Source organism: Zingiber officinale, chromosome 4A (assembly GCF_018446385.1).
Source record: "Zingiber officinale cultivar Zhangliang chromosome 4A, Zo_v1.1, whole genome shotgun sequence".
Lineage (NCBI taxonomy): Eukaryota > Viridiplantae > Streptophyta > Magnoliopsida > Zingiberales > Zingiberaceae > Zingiber > Zingiber officinale.
The window spans coordinates 108411609-108427818 of NC_055992.1; the positions used below are offsets into that span (position 1 = coordinate 108411609).

The 16210-nt window shown below is 39.0% G+C and overlaps 2 protein-coding genes across 2 annotated transcripts; both read right to left on the reverse strand.

Moving 5' to 3' along the window:
- Window positions 1–243: 243 nt before the first annotated feature.
- Window positions 244–7051, reverse strand: LOC121970517 (mitochondrial import inner membrane translocase subunit TIM50-like). Its single transcript, XM_042521287.1, has 10 exons — window positions 6718–7051; window positions 4944–5032; window positions 3863–3899; window positions 2839–2900; window positions 2632–2745; window positions 1959–2063; window positions 1785–1883; window positions 1237–1393; window positions 1043–1145; window positions 244–624 (listed from the first exon to the last, which is right to left on the reverse strand). Exons 1-10 carry the CDS (start codon window positions 7010–7012, stop codon window positions 579–581), a joined length of 1107 nt encoding a protein of 368 aa, XP_042377221.1. The 5' UTR covers window positions 7013–7051; the 3' UTR covers window positions 244–578.
- A 3185-nt stretch (window positions 7052–10236) lies between these two features.
- Window positions 10237–12077, reverse strand: LOC121970515 (desmethyl-deoxy-podophyllotoxin synthase-like). Its single transcript, XM_042521285.1, has 3 exons — window positions 11472–12077; window positions 11083–11389; window positions 10237–10991 (listed from the first exon to the last, which is right to left on the reverse strand). Exons 1-3 carry the CDS (start codon window positions 12053–12055, stop codon window positions 10380–10382), a joined length of 1503 nt encoding a protein of 500 aa, XP_042377219.1. The 5' UTR covers window positions 12056–12077; the 3' UTR covers window positions 10237–10379.
- Between the last annotated feature and the right edge of the window lie 4133 nt (window positions 12078–16210).

Below are 16210 nucleotides of genomic sequence, written 5' to 3' on the forward strand. Positions count from 1 at the left end.
CTGGGACCGTGAATCAGATGCCACGTAGTCGGAGTAGTCGTGTCCATCGTTCGTGTCTTCAAACATCGACCATGCACGAGCTCCTTTTAATATTAATAAATAAAGTTGATGATAATTTATTTCATGAACATGAAGAACCTTCTAACAACAAAAACATAGTTCAATCCTTTAATATACTGAAAAGTTTTACTTAGAACAATCGATTAAATGTACAAGATCTTGCAATACTTATCAAGGAAAAGATTAATTATAGAGACTAATGCAATTTCTTTAGCTCTTCATGCATAAACTTGGAATTTGAGAAACATGGATCCTTTTTATCCCTCCTCAGTAGCGGCAGCTAACAGAGAAGGTGGCAATGCAGGAACTAAGTTCTACGGTCGAACAAACGGCAAGCGAATTTATTGTACGACATTAATCATCAGCTCCAAGAACTCTCAAAATGAGGATAAATGACAAATAAAAATGAAATGAATTTCCACGTCTTCCAACCGATGACATGTTCCATGGCAATCTAAGAGGAACTCGTAATAAGAACATGCGTATTTGGAAGACTACGTTCCAATTGCTTCACATCTTTAACGCCTCCAGAGACGGCCGTGCTGTTTCTGTTCTTGCATTTTCCTGCAAGACAGTTTAGAGATATGTTTAGAAGTTATCCTGAGCTGCTACTTCAACTAATGCAATGTTTCAATTTTCGAAAGGTTGAGGGTTCATGCCAAACCTAGCTATTACTCAAAAATATCATCAAATACACGTAACTTTCACTTTCACCCCAACATGTACAGTACCACCCAATTATTTTAGGATCTTTACCAATTAAATGCCAATATAAGATCTTCAAATTCCTGAAAACTATTTATGGATGGTCGTACAATAAGACTAATTGAATCATATAAACTAAAAAGGATCATTTAAAAAAAGATTAATTAGTTAAACTGAAAAGATAAATCAACCATTACGTTTATCATCAGTTAACTGCCTAAAGCCTGAATACCAATAGGGTCTATTATACTTGGTGCAAATGGAATGCAATGCATACCTCTGATATTCCTTTGAACGTTCAATAAATTCACTGGCTATATCATGACCTTGAAATGATGCCAGTACTTGTCTAATATCAGCTGGTCTGTGGACGGCTACATCTGAAGGAAAAATAAAAATTCAATTGCAAGAATTGATCGAGTCAATGTCAAAGCATCATCATTGGAGGGAATTAATCAGAATTGCTCATACATTCAAGAAATGGAATAAGGTCTAGAAGTACAGTGTCATCATTTTCTAGCTTCCAGGGTTTGATAGGCACACTATTTTCAGGCTGAAGGCAGGATTCAAGAGCATGACCACTGACATAAATTACACGCGATGGATCTCTGTTCAGCTTTGCTAGATCCTGAAAAAATTCCAGCCTATGGTTAAGTAAAATGGAAGTTAGGGACTAAGCATGAATGGATCATAGGACATATATATTGGTATTTTATATATTTAAGGAAAAATCAAATAATGATCACTTTAACAGATAAAAAAAATTTCTATTTTGCCAACTGTTTTCAACTTTCTAGGAACTCTTAGATGCAAAAATGAAACCTGAAAATCTAAATAACCAATATAACATCCAAAGTAAATGATTTTTTATCGATGCCTAGGCAAGATGAAAACATTAGATATCAATTAAGAAATCCACTTGAAAGTTATAAAGAAAAGGATTGAGTTGATAATAATTCAAGACAAGGAAATATAGCAACATCAGACAAAAACAATTCTGCAACAACCAAGGAATTTACCCGATAATGTTTTCCATCCACATATTTTGTTGCAGCTCTGGATAGCCTATAACGAATATATCCTTTCTGATCCAACCTTTCTATGACAGGATCAACATACTGCAAGAATATAATGAACCATGTTAATGATAGGCACTAATGATCTCAAACTATCAAGAAAGGAATTCAACTTACCACATTCTGTTGATCTGAGTACACAACAATTTCATACAGTTTTCCAAGATGTTCCAAGAAAGCATCAACACCAGGCCTTTTAAATGTTTTCCAGCCTCTATCACGCTATCAGTAAGAAGCATCATAGGATGAGATAGTTGCGCAAAATGCCAAAACCAAATAGTTAATAATTCTGTACCAGAGATTACTTTTAATTGTCATTTAGGGAGTTAGAGAAGCTCTTCAAGAAGATTGATGTCAAAAAAATAGATGCATATGGATCTGCAAAATTGCAGACAGACTTCTTGAGTTTGAAGTCATAGAGTTCAACTGGCCACGACAGTTATGACTATAAAAGTGATTAGTTGATAATGAGTTGGAAAAGAGTATTTGCCTCGTAAAGTAATAGCATATATGATGCATATGATTTTTCAAAACAGTGATTTAAATTTGTTCACTCGCTCAGTTAGAAACACATTAGACAACAGAAACAGAGGGCAAGGGAAGAGGATAACATGGAAATGATATACATCTTTTCCAAATTCCTGATTGGTACTTGATCAACAACGGAAACTTTAGAGGTATAAACATAGATGAATACAGATCTAAAAAAAGCTGTTGACAGTATATCCATGCCCAACTACTATGTAGAATGATATAAATAGACATATATGGGATACAATAGAAATATCACCTTCCAGTCAGGGTACACGAGAGTCTCATTAAGATCCAGAACAAGAGTGAAAACATGCTGTTCTTGAGGATGCAAATCAGGAAGCAATTTCTCTGATGAAGGTTCAGTAAATTCCTAAACAACAACAGGAGATATACAATTATAACAGAATGAACCAACTGTAAGAACAAGAAAACGCTGACAATAAAAAAATAAGTATATACAAACCTGAACTTGATCTTCAATTGCCCTCCTAAGATCCAGATAGAGATCCAGCGCTTTAACAGGAACTGTAGATGTAAAAATTATGAATTAGATTTGCCACACTTATTAAAACTGCATATTATTATATATGTGAATAGGAAAAAAAAAAATCTAGATAGAAAAGCAAACAAAGTATTGTGTTTCAAGCTACAGCAGTGGTGCTAGCGACAGCACATGAGCAAACACTCTTTATCCTAACTAGGTAGTTACAAGGGGTGCACCAAGCATTGCAGCACTATCACTGACTAAATAAGGAATGCACATGCTCACCATTATAGGAATACAATTATATGAGAACAAGCTCCAGTTGTTCCAAACAAAATATTTCTTGCTCATTCCATCTGAGAACATGTTCATCTTAAAATTCTAGGATATAAAGCTTGATCTTTATGTTGTATGTTAGCTATCAAAAGGTAGCAATTCACCTATAAAATAAGAACCAGAACATAATAGACTACATTTCTAATACACCGTACTGTACTTTAACCACCCCATTTTATTTTCATAATCAAGCTCACCTTCTTGATCAAGAATATAGATGATACTAAAACTTTTTTAGTCATCCATCAACTAACTCTTAATAATAAATTGTTATTGATATGCTCAGTCTTGTGGTACTTCATTTAATAAGATCAACATGAAACTACATGCACCAGGGAAGTGATTTATCATCAATATAGAAGAATTCTTGAACAAATTTTAATAGAAAATGTTAATTGTTAAAGTACAGACTTAGCAAAAGCTTAAGATATTACTAAAGAGTTCAATTTAAGGATTTACAGTTTAACATCCACCTTTCAGATCAAAATGGACTAAGCTTGAGTGGACTGATTAAAAGAGCATGTGAGCCAAAAATGTATTGCCCAGATTTACAAAATACCTAGGAATTAAATAAGTAAAAAAGCATTAACATACTACAGAGAGGTATTATATTTCTCACATCGCAAACGTAAATTCAGGATTCAGCAAGGAAGATATAAAAGTCTACCTTTCATGGCTGTGGAGTAGACCAAATTGTTATATTTCTGCAAGAGAGAACAGGAAAAAAAAAGAAATTTGATGTTAAGTCAGTAGAACCACTCATTTAGTCTGAAGATGATTGAATTGTTGGTAGATTCATAGAAATTTCAGTTTGAAAAGTTGGTGCAACATTAAGATGGCCTTTAGAATTCATCCCCAGAACCATGGAATATCAACTAACTATAACCAGAAAACAATAAAAATGGAAGAAGTCTAAGGTGTTTTTTACTTGCTAGGCCATTAATTAAATCCAAAGATCTTCCTTTTCTTCAATTTTACTTGAGCAAATAAAATGATTTTAGTTTTTTTTTTTAAATTAAAACCTAATACTCATCCTATAACCTCCCATGACATACTAAATGCTTGAATAAATCTATCTAAAAAATTAAACCTAAGTGTCAAAAAATTTTAACAACTCTTCAACATTGTCCCAAATTCGGTATTCTCACTACTGCTCAGCTCCAAAAGCTGGGCACTGCTAGCAATATGCATGAGAGATCCTAACTATGCTAAAGAAAGGCACACAACAATGCATAGCTCAAACTGTACAGGAACGTATAAACATTTTCTAGAAGAGCATAGTTCAGAAGCATTTGTAGGAAGAGCATAGCTTAGGCATTAGAGCAGTGAAGAATAGTCCCACCAATCAAATGTGTTTAGAATGGTCAACTGAAGACACTAGGGTATGGCTGACTCAAACCTTGTAGAGTGAAACAAAATCTATCTTGAAACCACATCAAAGTTCTCCTTTTGGCTTAGCTTGATAACATTTTAAATTACTGACCAAAATTTTCTAAACCTCATATCTACAAAGTTTGGTGTATGAGGTCATTTGCAGATCTTTATATAATCTCAGTTCTAGATTCCATCATTTACTATACAATGTATCCAGAGGTTATGTATTGTTCTAAAGTAAAAAAAAAGAACCTTACAAACATTATGCAAGCTGTATGCCACTGTTTTATAAAGTATTGATTAGGAAAAAACATAATGATTAGTATATAATGGCACAAAAAAGTCTTATCCAGTTCCTTGAATAATGCTCTTACTTGGAAACTGGACTCATCATCTCCTCCTAAACCTATTGCCTTCTCCCGCAATGTATTTGCCTTCTGCTCCAATTCTTCCAGAGAATATGCTGTGTTCAAAGGACACAATCAACATAACATAAATTAATTGAAGAAACAGCATAATAAACATCTGTAACAAGTAATGTTGGAATGAGAACTATAGTTCCTTATAAAAAATTAAGGCGATAGAATATAATGATTTTCTACTAGTTAGTGATCAGCAACTTTGACAAATGAAAACAATACCATCAATAAAATGATGAATATTAGACATGGCTATATTCAATCGATGATAACGGACCATTCCAAAACATTTTACCATTTTTTAGAGAAAGAAACATTCTCTGGTCATTTATGATATTCAAATATCCAAGGCACCTAAATCTTTCCTTCAGATTGACAGTAATTTGCCATAAATGGGTAACATGAGACCTTCTTTACCAGATACATCAAAGTTGCATACTCATCTATTTTATTTTCTTTTTCTCTTTTTTTTTTTTTTTTTTTTTTTTGCAAAAAAAAAAGGAGAATCAATTTCCAAGAATATTGACTCCAGTGAAAGAATAGGAATAGAAAGAATCTGTAAGCAGGAAAATACACAAAAACAAGCTAAGGATGAAAAATAGAGGAAATATAAAAGGAATATAAATGGGGGAACATATTGGAAGATATAAAGAAAAGTAAGAGAGATTTGGGGGAGAATCAATTTCCAAGAATTGACTCCAGAATAAGAATAGGAATAGACGTTGTCTATAAGAAAGAAAATGCACAAAAACAAGCTAAGGATAAAAGGAATATAAAAGGAGGGACGTGTTAGAAAATAAAGACAAAAGTAAGAGAGGTTGGGGGAGAAAGACTGGTAGTCTCTTGTCCTCATATGCAGCTTCAAGAGTAACTTAAGAAGAGAGCCCATATTTAATCTAGTCAAACAAGTGACTTCAGCAAGTGAGGATTTGGCATCTAGATTCTACATTTTTAATGAGATATTAAATATCTTTCTCTGTAACTGAATATTAGAATGACTCTTCAAAAAAATAGTATTGACCTTTGATTCAGATTAAGAATACATTATGATGTAGCCCAACAGAAATTGTAAGCTAATTGAGACTTCATATAATCAAAAAAAAGTGCATGAGCATTTTAGTCTAGCGGTTTAGGTTTACAAGTAAAAAAGATTGATTTTTCTAGGATCGCAAATTGTATTTTGACAAATTTAGCCCTAAGCTTATTGAAGTGATACTACAGGAACAAGTTTCCTGAGATGGTGAAGTGGTTATTGACTTCAAATAAAATAGGATAATTAAGATAGGCTAGGAAGTGAGTGAAACCTTAACTAGGGGGATTCTGATACTTCAGTCTAATCAGCCGATGGAAATTATCTACTAACGTGAGTTTAAAGATTTAAATGAGTCTAGTTTCAATATACAAGTTTAAACATTTTAGACAAATGCCCAGGTCTACGAAAATTGTCAATGCCCATGTATCCGGCCACATGCTGCTTTTCATTTCTAATTCAATGAGTTGTATTCTGCATTTTGACTTAAGCGTGAGGTGCACTTAGCATTCTGTTATTCATGCGCTCTGCCGTTCTGATCGAGCCTCCATGCACTTTCAGATATGGGCAGTAATTCTAAATTCGATAGAATTTCTTCAGTATAGTCGATAATTTCGGCAAACTTCAAACACAATTTGCACAGAAACGATCCTGACTCGGAAAAAGGAAAAAAAGTTTAAAAAGTAAAACAAGGCGCACCATAACTGGCATAGGCGGTGGTTCCGAAGGCGGCAGTGAGAGCTGCAAATGATCCAAACTTGAGGATGCCCCAGGACCGACGTGCAGCGACGGAAGATGGAAGCGTTGGCGGCGTTGGCGGCGGCGGCGGCTGAGTAGAGGAAGAAAACGAGGGAGGTGGTTGGTCGCTGAAGAGGACGTCAGAGGAGGCGAGGGGCTCCTTGGCAGGGGCAGTTGGGACGTTGAGGGCTCTGCACTCGCTCCGACGCTTCACCGGAAAAGGAAGGAGGCGGGATCGGGCAAAGCGAGAAGCCATGGCGAAGCGAGAAGGGTTTTGAACCGGTTCGATCACTCTCGTAACAAATAATTCCAATTGCTTTGTCATTAAATAGAAGGAATTTCTAGATTCAATATTTACAAAAATAGTTAATTAAATAATATAATACTAGTTTGTGTCCTTTTGTATTTTTCAAAATGTTATTAAAATTTTTGGAATCATCATTTTACCTATTATAGTTATCGATTATCCAAATACAATAGTTTTTATGTTTATAAAATATTATTAATTATCTTTTGGGTTATGGGTCTTTATAATTGTAGAATATTATTGATTATCTTTTGGGCTGATATAGGGTGGAATTCATCATTTCAGTAGTCTCATTTAATTATTCATAGTCATTTATCTATATATCTCTCTATATATATATATATATATAAAAGTAAATTAGAAAAGTTATAATTATCCACGGTAAAGAGAGAATAGATCTTCTCGACCCTAAAATATTGTTCAAATGATAGACCACTATATTGATTAATTGATTTGTATGGATCTCACTTGCTAAATAGGTAAGGTCCATTCAAATCAATCAATAAATTTTTATGATTCATCCTCTGATCCAAAAAATATGTATTAGAAGATCTTACTTAAGTAAGGGAAGATATTTTTTCTTGAATTTATCAATATTTGACACCGTCTCACAGTAATCAACTCAATTGTGTCCCGAAAACTGAGCTGATGAGTCTGAGATCAAAGGATTGGATAACTTAACAAACACCTAGCCTACAAGTCAAGTCAATTTTTGGCAAATCTTCTGTCGAGTTGAGCATCAATCAGGTCAATTTCCTTTAAGTCGAGCTTCAAGATATCGATTGCTTTCAAGTCAGACTTCTGGAGATTGATTATCTTTGGGTCGGGCTTATAGAGACCGAGTAATTGTATGAAAAAACTTAATAAAAACGTTAAGTAGACAGTCGAGTTGGACCTCAACTTGACCGCTATGACACTCGAATTAAATCATTAGCCGAAAAAATAGAGAAAATAAATATAGAAAAGTAAAAAGAGTAGAAAGTGGAGTGCACCTCTTCCTTTTGTCATCGAGAGACGTCCCTCTGTATGGCCGGTGCTTTATCTGTTGCATCCCTGAGTGGTCAGTGTTTCAACAACTGCCGAGTCTAATCTAGTTTGATTTGATCTGACTCGAACTCGATCTATATGAATTTGAGCTCGGTCTAACTCAACCTAAGCTCAATATATTCTGATGCAAATCAATTTGACTCGACTCGAGTTCATCTCGACTTTAATTTCCAACTCAATTGACCTTTGACTTCATCATGCCACCTAGGACTGACCATATCAATTATCATGGGCAAAGTATAATTTTTAAATAAGTTTATACTCTGTATAATTAAATTTTTAAATATTTTTAGAATCATAAGAGCATCAACAGCGGAGCTCCCACTGCGAACGTGTCATGAGGGAGAAACCTCCCTCCCATTATGGGAGGGAGGTTTTTCACTCGAACGAAAAAGCAGCTCTGTCATTACATAGCCGCTTCTTCGTAGGTTTTAATTTTTTTTTATATTTTAATTTTTTTAATAATTAAAAAAAGAAAGGATGAGAGGGCAATGGTTACCGATTGCATGCCGTTGAACAACGGCTAATTTTTAGTTGTTGTTCAACATTTTAATTTTATTATTTAATATATAAAAAAAATCTATAAATATGGGATCAATTTTATTCATTCCATTGCAATCTTTGCTCTCAACTCATTTCTTCCTTTCATTCCCTATTTGTATTCGAGATGGATGAAAATCTCAATACTTCCTTTACGAATATTTTGAATTCTTCAAATACGGAAGGAAATTCATCTTCTCAAAATACTCGCACTCCTCTAAATATCCAATATCCTCATATTTTCTCTCACCCACAATATCCTCCAAATGTTCAAAATATTTCATATGTTCCACAATATTCTCCAAATTTTTCAAATTCCCAAAGTTCTCAAAAATTTTTGTAGTCGTGGAATCCAAGTAACACCGCCCGAGCTCCATTTGGTATGTATTCATCCCAATATTGGTCAGCAATGGGTAGCCAACTTGGGGATGCCTTATCCTTACGTATTTTCTCCTACTCAACCACCTGTCATACATTCGAATGAATCAAGAAGGACAATTATTGATCCATCTATCAGCGACAAAGAATCTCTAACACCATCATCTGTTCCTGCAACTCAGTTGCCACCGCACTCATCACAAGAGACGCGTGAAGTTGAGCTGGAGGAAAATGAATCGAAACGAAGATTTTGGTCTCTCGATGAAGATGTGATCCTTGCGAAGTCATAGGCAACTATAAGCACTGATGTAATCATTGGTAATGACCAGAAGGATCAAGTATTTTGGAAACGTATAGCTGATTACTACAACAAACATCGGCCTATTGGATCTATGACGAGAAGTTATCAGCGGTTGAAATCACATTATTATAGGTTTGCACCAATGGTAAATGAATTTTCTGCAACTTATAATAATTTTTATACTCATCGGCAAAACGGTTGGAGTGACGAGAATGTGTTGGAGAATACATTAAATATATAGAAAGCCAACAACAAAGGCAAGGATTTTAAGTATATGCATGTGTGGAGGGTTCTCAAAGAATATGAAAAATATACTTCATAATCAGTTGCTCATTACTCTAACAAGAAGGCAAGGACATCCGAATCAGGGGGAAACACTTTAACATCAAATCCATATACAAGTATTGATTTAGATGACTCTCATTCGTCCTATAGGATAAAAGGCAGTGAAGAGAAAGGGCAAATCTAAAGCCAGAGAGGGCGACACAATGGAACATAGCATCGACAAAAAATGACAAGATATTAAAGAATATCAAATTCAAAGAATGACTTTGCGGAAAGCTGAGATCTTTCATAAGGATTATGAAATTCTTATGAAGGATACCAGTGAGATGACATCAGGATAACTTTATTTACATGAGAAAATGATGAAAAAAATTAAATAGAGACATGACTTGGTGTAGATGAGTTTACGTTTATTTTTAGGACTATTATTATAATTTATGTCTTTTTATTTGATGCATTGTAATATTTATGTATTTTTTAAAATTATTAATGTTGTTTCATGTTAACAATTTATAAATTTAAATTTTATAAAAAATTAATGGTATATAATGTAAAATATGAAGGAGAAATGAGAATTATATATAATGGAAAGTGTGAGACCCATAAGAGAGTTGTTGAGAGGTTTTTTGATAGTAGAAGAAGATATGAGATTTTTAATTTTGATGTGGCACAGACAACGAAAGAGCTCTCAACTGGTCTAGCCACCGTGGATGCTCTAAGCAAACACGCTACAATTTATATTTAAGGGAATGATATACGTATGTATTAGGGCAGGGGAAGACGAGGAACAGCACGTAGACAGAGATCCGTCTTCCTTTTTGACGTTAACTTGAACGTCTCCCTCATATCCAGTTCGATCTCTTTCTCCGGCAACTTCCAATCGAAGTAGTAGAGGAGGCAAGCGAGAGGGAACTCGACGGTGGCCACCCCGAATCCCATCCCGGCGCACATCTTCCTCCCCGATCCGAACGGCAACAGCTCGAAGTGAGTTCCCTTGTAGTCCACTGCGCTCCCCTCGAACCTCTCCGGCCGGAATTCCTCGGCGTCATCGCCCCATACTGCAGGGTCCCTCGCGATGGCCCACGCGTTGACCAGCACCCGAGTGTTGGCTGGGATCTGGTAGCCGAGCAGCTCGGTTGGTTCGAGGCAGATGCGGATGAGAAACGGCGCCGGAGGGTGGAGCCGCAGGGTCTCCTTGATCACCAGCTTCAGGTAGCTCAGTTTACCCACATCCTCCTCCGCCGGCTTCCCGTCGCCGCCGAAGGTTTCTCGCACTTCTTGTTGGGCTCGCTTCATCACGGCCGGGTTCCGGATGAGCTCCGACATGATCCATTGCAGAGTGGTGCTGGAGGTGTCGCTTCCGGCGACGAACAGATCCTGAAAATTGAGGATTAGAGAATTCATGATAAGAAAATGAGCAAGAACAACACAAGTGCGACGAATGAATTGTGAATTGTTGATCGATCACCATGGCGATAGCAATGATGAACTCATCTGTTAGAGAAAACGGAAGGCTTTCTTCGTGTTGGATTCTCAGCATCACATCGATCAAGTCTTTCTCTTCTTTCTCACCGCTCAGCTCCCACGCCGCCCGGTGCTCATCCAAAATGCTGCCGATTATGAGATCAATTTGGGCGAGCAACCTCGTCAGTTTGCGTCGAACGCCGTTGAGGGAGCCGATGAGCCCTGCCCAGGACGGAAATGAGTCGACCAAGCTGAATCCGCTCATCTCCTCGATGGACTCATCCACCAACGCCAAGAACTCCGTTTGATACCTGCAAATTAGGCTTATCGATTCAATTCGGTAAGAAAATTCTGCAATCGATCGAACTGTGGTGATCATCACTCCGCTCCTACCTGCACTTGCCTCCGATCAGGGCGCGGGCGGTTATGTCGTTGGTGAGCCGCATGATCTGGGTGCTCAGGTTCACGATGGAACCGCTGGCTTCGCTTGCGACAGAACGGAGCATGTTCACGGTCTCCTGCTCGCGGATGGAGCGGAAGAACCGCACTTGCTTGGCGCTGAGGAGGGACATGGTGCTCATCTTGCGGAGCTCGCGCGAGTTGGAGCCGTAGGGAGTGAACAGCACGCCCTTGCCTCCGAAGGAAAGGATCTTGTAGGCCAGCGACGCCGGCCGGTTCGCGAAGACGGCATCGCGGGTCTTGGTCACCTCGGCTGCCGATTCCGGGGAGGAGACCACCACGGTGGAGATCTCCCCCAGCTTTAGGTGCATCACCGGGCCGTATTGCTTGGCCAGGGCGGCCATGGATTTTTGCGGCAATTCTCCAACGAGGTGCATGCTTCCGATGACGGGCAGCGGCCGTGGTCCGGGAGGAAGCAGGCTGCTGCCACGCTGCTTGTTCCTGAGCTTGAGGAGAAGGAGGAGGAGGAGCAGTAAGGAAGAACTGAGGAAGGAAGTGATAGAGAGATCCATTGCCATTACTCAACTCTGTTTGTGTTTGTGGAATGTGTGATGATGGAGGAATTGATGCGTTTATATGTATTGTGACATTACTGTAACGACATTTATTTATAAATATTTTATAGTGATATTTATCAAAAAATAAATAAAAAATAAAAATTAAATAATAAATTAGACCCTTTCTTACATTTAAAAAAAAATGTCATTATTGATATATGAACAATTAGTTTAATTTATAAGTATGAGTTAACGTAACTTAATTAAAACCCTTCTCCATTTGTTTTCCGATCTTTTTTTCTCACGCCGCACACGCACGGCTAGGTTTCTTTTGCACACAAAATCTCTGTTCTTCTTCGATCGAGTTCATTCTCCTTCGATCGATCTCCTCTTTTCCCTACGCCACACAGTTCTGTTCTTCGCACGCCGCAAGTCACTGTTAGGATCGGTTGAGCTAGAGGGGGGGTGAATGACTCATTTCTTTTTCTGATTAACTTTGTTTTGCACAGCGAAAATCTGAAGGCAATGCTAACACCGTTATTTACTTGGTATTCACCTCCTCAAGGAGGTGACTAATCCAATGATCCACACCACTCACACTCTTTCACTATCGAAAACCCTCCTTCTCGGAATCACACCGAAGGTGGAAAAACCTTAACAGAAATACACCTCTCCCTTTTCTTCAAAATAAATATCACAAAAGCTACAAAGAAGAAGTAGAGAAGGATTACAAGATTTAACCAGCTTCTTCTTTGCAGGTGAGATTTCAGTACGTAGTAGAGAGGAGCTTGGACCCTTTGCTTTGAATCTTTATCACTTGAGAGCTTTCAAAAGGCCTGGAGAGCAATGGAACAGTATAGTGTTTGTTGTGTCTGTTTTCCCGTTTCTTTCCGTGCTTTATACGTTGAGAAAACTAGCCGTTTCTCACGCCGCCGTCGCCGTGGATCGATTGAGGTCATATTCCAATCGATTCACAACTATCCGTTGGAAGCCATCGCGTCAAGATCAACGGTGCAGATTCTTTTATTTGACTTGGATCGATTGGGGCAGCGTTTGAATCGATTCAAACGCTTGCTCATGAATTTAGCAGCTGCGTGAATCGATCGGCCGATCGATTCAATAACTTGAATCGATCGGCTGATCGATTCAGAGTGATTCTGTGCTTCGCACAGAATGTTCACGGATCGATCGGCCGATCGATTCAATCCCTTGAATCGATCGGATGATCGATTCAGAACGATTCTGTGCTTCGCACAGAATGTTCACGGATCGATCGGCCGATCGATCCAGACGCATTCTGTGCTGCGCAGAACTTTACCAATCGATCAGCCAATCGATTGCCTTACCTTCAATCGATCGGCTGATCGATTCAGAGGCAATTTGCCGCACAGCCATGTCTGAATTGATTTTCCAGTCGATCTCTGACAGTGAGCCTATCACACACATAATCTTGTGACTTGCAGGAGGTTTCTCTTGCCAAGAATCCGGTCCCCGACCTTCTTGGACTTCTCTTGCCTTGCATCTGGTCTTCTGACCTGCAAGAACTCTTTTTGCCAAGAATCCAGTCCTCGACCTTCTTGGTATTCTCTTGCATCTGGTCTTCTGACCTGCAAGAAACTCCTCCTGCAAACTCACAATGCATGTTAGTTCCACCGTATTAACCTAAACTTAAATAAATGTCAACACATTGAAACTTCCAGGGCATGATTGCACCAACAATCTCCCCCTTTTTGATGTTTGACAATCTATTTAAGTTTAGGCTAATTTCCAATACAACGATAAATAATGATTGTAGCTTGCTGAAATAATAATTGCATAATTGCAGTAAGCTTGATTTTAATTTACTACGATAGGCATAAGCAATAAGCATGAACTTCAACATAGATCTCCCCCTTTGTCAAAAATCAAAAGCGAATAACTCCCCCTCAATAAGTGCACAAGGCAAATATGATACATCCAAGGAATGCTCCCCCTAAAACACATATATCAACAGAACATAACAACACTGAAATGTAGAATCAAAAGGAGAGTGTAGCAAAAAAATATCATACATTCAAAATAAAATAGAGTTCACAAAAAGGACTCCAGAATAACCATCCATAGAACAAATAAAAACATATCATATAGGAACATAAAACTCGATAAGCTCGTCGCCAGGAGGAGGAGGATCAGGATCAGCAGCTGGAGCAGACGTAGTAGCCGGAGCAGGAACCGCCGCAGAGTCAGGATCAGGGGCATCCTCAGCAGGAGGAACAGGGGCGGGGGATGGACCAGACTGAGACGGGTGAACCGTCACCCACGAGCCCACTAAGTCCACCAGTGTATCCAGAGTCCGCTGCATCGAAGTCATAGTCGCCTGCGTCGAAGTCTGCTGCTGGACCACAGTATCCAACGTGGTACGCAGGCTGGCTACCTCCAAGGTCAGCTCCTCAAGACGAGTGGAAACCGTCTCCTCAAGAGTCGGAGAAGCTGGCCCGTGGAACTCCTCCTCAGCCTCATCCTCCGCAGGAGCCAAGGCCTGTGCATCCCCCCTTTGGCGAGCCCGGGGTCCCTCCCCAAAAGCACGGCCATCGATCCATCGAACTCCAGCTGGACCACCAATCAGACCCGACTTCTTGAAAGAGCGGGAAGAAATCCGCGAATAAGCCACTGTCATGTGCTCCAGCCGTCCCCGGGAGACATCAACCTTCTGGGACGCCAGCCAATCAGTGATAAGATGCCCGAAAGGCATATGGATCGTCTGCTGCACGGGCTGGGTGAAATGGATGATGCAATGAAAGATATTCAGAGTGATGTTGATGTCAAGGGAATGACGAATGGCGTAAAGAGCAAACATATGAGGCGGTCGTAGAATGGCTAGGGCACGAGAGGCAATGGGGAAAAGACAGTTGATGATCACTTTAAACAAAGCGGCATTTTCAGTCGATAACTCAAGAGAAGAAAACTTAGTGATATGAGCATCTGGCCCATCCGGACGAGGATGACCAAAGAAGAACTGATGCATGGAGTCAATGCTAATATGCTCAAAAGGTGGAGGCAACTCATCGGGAAGATTCGGATAAAAGACAAAGTCATTGTTTGAGGGAAGACATTCGAGATAAGATTGAAGAATCTCATAAGAGAAGTCCAGGCTCCGTTTGGCAACACGAGTGCGATAATTTACACCATCTGAAGTGTGTAAATTATTATAGAATTCGGAGACAAGACCTATATTGATGTCCCTCTCACAAGTCAACAAAGGGTCAAGTTTATAATGCTTGAACCTATTATAGGTATCAAAACAAGAAGATCTATAATATTGCAAATTCACTGATCGAGGGGGAATAAGTTTGAAGGTGTTTTTGGTGAAAGATTGTTGCATTGCAGCATTTGGAAACCTAGGGTCAGTGGGAGGTTGAGGGCGTGAGGAAGGAACAGACGACCCTTCGCCCGATTCACAGACCTTTTGTTTCTTTCTGTGGGATAGAAAACAAATGCACGAGATGCCCAGGGTTGACAGTGAACGGGAAGGAATACAAAGTGTGTGAGAAAAGGACAGTGAATGGTTTGACAGTAATGCAAAGATTTAAGGGTAATGCAATAAGTGCAATGAGGGATAATGCAATGCACAAAGACATACAAAAATACAGATTAGGTCAAGAATAGCAGCAAAAAGGAACAACAAGGAGTAGAGCAACGAGTTTTACCTAGGTTTAGGGTTTTGAGTCCGCATTTTGTGTGAGGACGCGGAGAAGAGGAAAGGAGCTGCCCAGTGTGTCGAGAGAGAACTGGAAGAGAAGTGGGATAGCTCCTCTTCGCCGGAGAAGCACGCCGGAGTGACGATCGAGACAGGCAGAGCCGTCGCCTGGAAAATCGCCTAGGGCAAAAGCCGCGTCGAGAGAGAGAAAGAGAAAAGGAAAAGGTAAGGGATCGATTCGGATCCACAGGTTTAAGACGGGTTTTAGGGCTTCGATCGATCGACCGATCGATTGAGAGTAATTGAATCGATCGGTCGATCGATTCACAATGCTTCTGTGAAAATCGAACGAACGTCTGAATCGATCCATAGATCGATGCAGACACCTTCTGTGGAAAGCCGAAAAGGCGTCTCAATCGATCCATTGATCGATTGAGGTTCTCTGAATCGATCCATTGATCGATTCAGATGCCTTCTGTGAAAACCGACGAGCATCTCAA